The sequence below is a fragment of the Vicia villosa genome, linkage group LG5 (genome assembly GCF_029867415.1).
Source record: "Vicia villosa cultivar HV-30 ecotype Madison, WI linkage group LG5, Vvil1.0, whole genome shotgun sequence".
Taxonomy (NCBI): Eukaryota; Viridiplantae; Streptophyta; class Magnoliopsida; order Fabales; family Fabaceae; genus Vicia; species Vicia villosa.
In genome coordinates, this window is record NC_081184.1 from 155,532,964 (window position 1) to 155,538,033 (window position 5,070).

The 5,070-nt window shown below is 31.8% G+C and overlaps 1 protein-coding gene across 1 annotated transcript; it reads left to right on the forward strand.

Annotated features, from left to right (window-relative positions):
• Positions 1 to 485: 485 nt before the first annotated feature.
• LOC131605806 (uncharacterized) lies at positions 486 to 1,577 on the forward strand. Its single transcript, XM_058878115.1, has one exon. The coding sequence runs from the start codon at positions 486 to 488 to the stop codon at positions 1,575 to 1,577; it is 1,092 nt and encodes a 363-aa protein (XP_058734098.1).
• Positions 1,578 to 5,070: the final 3,493 nt, after the last annotated feature.

Genomic DNA, 5,070 nt, shown 5'->3' on the forward strand with positions numbered 1-5,070 from the left:
CAGCTGAGCGGCTTTGGATGATATAGTAGAACCCGTGTTCGATCCTATAGTTTTTATATGTCTTTAAAGAAACACACATAATCTAGTTTTTAACCCTTAATAAAAACACTTAATGTTGCATTTAAAATGCACATATTGTTATAATAATAAAGAATATTATTATTATTATTTAGAAATTTCTATCTAATAGTCAAATTTAGAATAGTAATGACAAATTATTGGTGATGTATAATTTGTCAAAGATAGAATAGTGATACTAATTATAATAGTAATTTCTCCAATAGTATAACTACACCTCTTTGGTAAATGTAAAATACACACTAAGTTTTACTTTGAAAGATAGAAAAGTTCCATTCCACTTCCTCCATCATTTTCATAGTTGGCTTCATAAATTCAACTTAAGTTAGGTTCAATATCTAGTTATTCTTAACACGTTATCAGCACGATCGTTTCTATCAGAAGTGTTTACTACACTAGATATAATCATGTCCAATCTTAAGCATCAATTCAAAATTTTAAGCATAACTGGGGAGAACTTCATAACCCGGAACAACAATTTAATAGAGTACCTTTCATGTGAGGGACTTAACAAAATCTTTGAAGGAGACAATTCTGGAAAAACAACATATGACCCAGAAGAAATGGAAAAGAAAAAGTCAAAAGTTAACAGAATAATAAAGCACCATCTTGACGATGGATTGCAAACAGAATACTCAAATGCTAAAGATCCCAAGATTTTATGGGACAAAATTAAAGCAAGATTTGGACATCAGAAGAAAGTCCTGTTACCCTCATTAATGGATCAGTGGAACAAGTTAAGGTTTCAAGATTACAAAACTGCCATTGCATATAATTCTGCTATGCACCAGATTATAGCAAAGCTAGAATTTTGTGGCAAAACTATAACTGAAAAAGAAAAGTTGGTAAAAACTTTTTCAACTTTCCATGCATCTCAGGTATTATTGCAACAACAATATAGAATGAGGGAATACACTGAGTATTCTGATTTAGTTGCAGCTCTTCTGGTGGCAAAACAAAATAATGAGCTCCTTATAAAAAACCACCAGGCACGACCCACAGGAACAATGCCATATCCTGAAATTAATGCCACGACCTTTAATCGTGGGCGTGGTGGCTTTAATCGTCTTAAGAGACGTGGTGGTCATGTTCGTTCTGATGGTAATAATGGTCATGCTCGTTTTGATGGTCAAAATCAAGGAGGACATCTTGGTCGAAACCTTTTCCAAGGTCGAAACTATTTCCGTGGTAGAGGACGTGGACGAGGTCATATGAATAATTATAGATCCCCCAGATATGACCAAAATAATTGGAATCGCAAAGGAAAGGGTAAGTATATTCAAGAAGGTCCCTCAAGGAATTATGAAGATATATGCTACAGATGCAGAAAGAAAGGCCATTGGTCTAAGATGTGTAGAACACCAGAACACTTGTGTAAAAGACCAATGGCATATGTTGAAGAAAAGGGAAAAGAAGTTAATTTTAATGAGATTGAACCCAGAAACAATAATACCTATTTTGAGACCGCTGACTTGTTGGAGATGAAACTGATTAAGTAACTTTTTAAAATATGTATTTTGAGTAATGTTTGGTGTGCTTGTTTTATATTTGAAATATGTATCAACTTAAGCATTTGTATGTTGTTAAGATGTATCTTATGTTTGCATGAAATAATAATGTTAAATATGTTGTTAATCTACTCTATTTAATCTTATGTCTATTTTAAGAAGGTTATACATGGAACATGTTAAAGTCATTTGCATTCCGGACAGTGGAGCTACACACACAATCCTCAAAAGTAAGAAATATTTTACTGAAATAAATCCCACTAAATGTATAATAAATACAATCTCAAGTCCTGCAGATTTGATTAAAGGAACAGGTAATGCTATGTTCATATTACCAAATGGGACAAAATTTGTCATTAACAATGCTTTATACTCTCCAAAATCAAAGAGAAATCTGTTGAGTTTTAATGACATATATCGTCATGGATACGATACTGAAACTGCAACTGAAGGTAATATGAAATACATTAGTATTACTTCTAATGTTTTGGGAAAGAAGAAAATCTTAGAAAAACTACCAAAATTGCCTTCTGGTTTACATTACACATATATACATAAAATTGAATGCAATTTAGTAGTAAAAGAAGATCCCAAAATTGTGATTTTATGGCATGACCATTTAGGTAACACTGGTTCAACAATGACGCGTAAAATAGTTGAAAGTACACATGGTCATCCATTGAAAAGTTTAAAACTTTCACAAGATGATAAACCATGTGAAGCTTGCTCACTTAGCAAACTAATAACAAAGCATTCACCAGGAAAGATTCAGACAGAATCTCCTGCATTTCTTGAAAGAATTCAAGGAGACATATGTGGACCTATCCATCCACCGTCAGGACCATTCAGGTATTTTATGGTATTAATTGATGCTTATAGTAGATGGTCATATGTATGCTTGTTATCAGGGCCGGTCCTTTGAATTTGGGTGCCCGGGGCAAATCAAAAGAGTGGTGCCCTAAATTTTTTTTAACAATAAATACATAAGGATAAAAGAATTAATTGAATAAAAACATTTTCAATTGACATTGTGAAATAAAAAAATTATGAAATAGTTTGAATGAACGAGGATTTTTCGCGTATTATGCTAATCCTCCAAGATTTAATAGACTATTCTCGAAAGAACGACGATACAGAACTCGAAAGAAAAATTATCTCTGATGTGATATTATAACCCAATTTTTTTTCCGTATTCTTCAACTCTCTCGTAAAACCTTTATAAAATTCATTGATATTAAAATGAATACTATTGGATAATTTAATTAATAGTCATAAAATTCATAAACCTTTATAAAACTCAATTGATATAAAATTCAATTTATTAATAAAGCTTGAATCCAAAATTGGCACGGTTAGAAGATTTTTAACCTATCAAATAACAATATCAATAATATAAAACATTCTCTATATCATTATTTTAATTTTAGTGTCTCAATTAAATTCTTTAGTTGTTAAAATTATAAATATATTAATTAATTTTATTTTAGGGGAATTAATTAATTTTATTCTACTCTATATTTTATTTATAGGAAATTATATTTTTTTTATTAATTTAGACTTTGTAATAGCCCTATAATTTTGTTAGCCAGTATTTTTTTAAAAAAATTCTAGCAAGTATTTTTATATTAGAAAATTTTCTTTTAATATATATAGGGATAAAAAAGAAATTTGGTGCCCTTAAAATTATGAGGCCCTGGGCTCCCGCCCCACGAGCCCGTGCTCAAGGCCACCCCTGCTTGTTATCAAGTCGTGATATGGCATTTGCAAAATTTCTTGCACAAATAATTAAACTTAGAGCTCAATTTCCTGATTATACTATAAAGAAAATTAGACTTGACAGTGCTGGTGAATTTACATCTGAATCATTTAATAATTATTGCATGTCAATTGGTATTACTGTTGAACATCATGTTCCTCATGTACATACACAAAATGGTTTAGCTGAGTCATTAATCAAACGTCTTCAATATATTGCTAGACCATTAATAATGAGAACTAAACTACCAGTTACTGTTTGGGGTCATGCAATTTTACATGCTGTAGCACTCATCCGTCTAAGGCCAAGTGCTGATCATAAACATACCCCTTATCAACTTGCAATTGGTAAGGAACCAAATATTTCTCATTTAAAGATTTTTGGATGTGCAGTATATGTCCCAATATCACCACCACAAAGAACAAAGATGGGTCCTCAAAGGAGGTTAGGTATATATGTGGGGTATGAATCACCATCTATTATTAGATATCTTGAACCTTTAACGGGTGAGGTTTTTCAGGCAATATTTGTTGATTGTCATTTTGACGAAACAATATTTCCAACTCTAGGGGGAGAGAATAAAAAATCAGAAAATGACATAATATGGCATGTACCTCATTTATTACATTTGGACCCATATAATAGATCGTGGGAAGAAAATGTAAAGAAAATAGTTCACTTACAAGATTTAGCAAATGAATTTCCAGATTCACTTACTGATTTGAAAAGAGTGACAAAGTCACATGTACCGGCTATAAATGTTCCAACTAGGATTGAGATTTCAAATCAAAATAATGAAGCAAGTACATCTAAGGCACACTTGAGACGTGGCCGGCCTATGGGATCCAAAGACAAAAATCCCCGAAAAAGAAAGGGAGTAGAAAAGGTGAATATGATTGAAAGTGATCTTGAAAAGACACTAGATAATGATAAGTCCAAAATTGAAAAGCGTGCTCTCGAAGAAGCACAAGATGATGAAAATGAGATCATTGATAGTGAAACTAGAAATAATAATGATCTTGAGATTTCAATTAATTATGTTGATACGGGAAATTTGTGGAACCGAAAAGGTATGAATATAGATGAAATATTTTCATTTTCCATTGCATGTGAAATTATTAATGATGATCCAGAACCACGAACTATGAATGAATGTCAAAATAGACATGATTGGAAAAATTGGAAAGATGCTATAGATACTGAGTTAAATTCTCTTAATAATCGAAAAGTATTTGGCTCTATTGTGGCTATACCTAAAGGTGTAAAACCTGTTGGGTACAAATGGGTTTTTTGTAAGAAAACGAAATGAGAAAAATGAGATTGTCAAATACAAAGCTCGTCTCGTTGCACAAGGTTTTTACCAAAGACCAGGAATTGATTATGAGGTAACATATTCCCCTGTTATGGATGCCATTACTTTTCGTTATTTAATTGGTTTATCAGTATTGAACAATCTTGATATGTATCTTATGGATGTTGTTACTGCTTATTTATATGGATCACTTGATACTGATATATACATGAAAATCCCAGAAGGATTTAAAATGCCTGAGACATCAAAACCTAGAGAAATGTATGCAATTAAGTTGCAGAGGTCATTGTATGGGTTAAAACAATCCGGGCGCATGTGGTACAATAGACTAAGTGAATATTTACTTAAAGAAGGCTATGAGAATAATCCTATTTGTCCTTGTGTTTTTATAAGAAAAACAATATCCGGATTTGTAA

Excerpts from the sequence above, each read along its gene's own strand:
- LOC131605806 (XM_058878115.1), top strand. The coding sequence starts at position 486 with ATGTCCAATCTTAAGCATCAATTCAAAATTTTAAGCATAACTGGGGAG.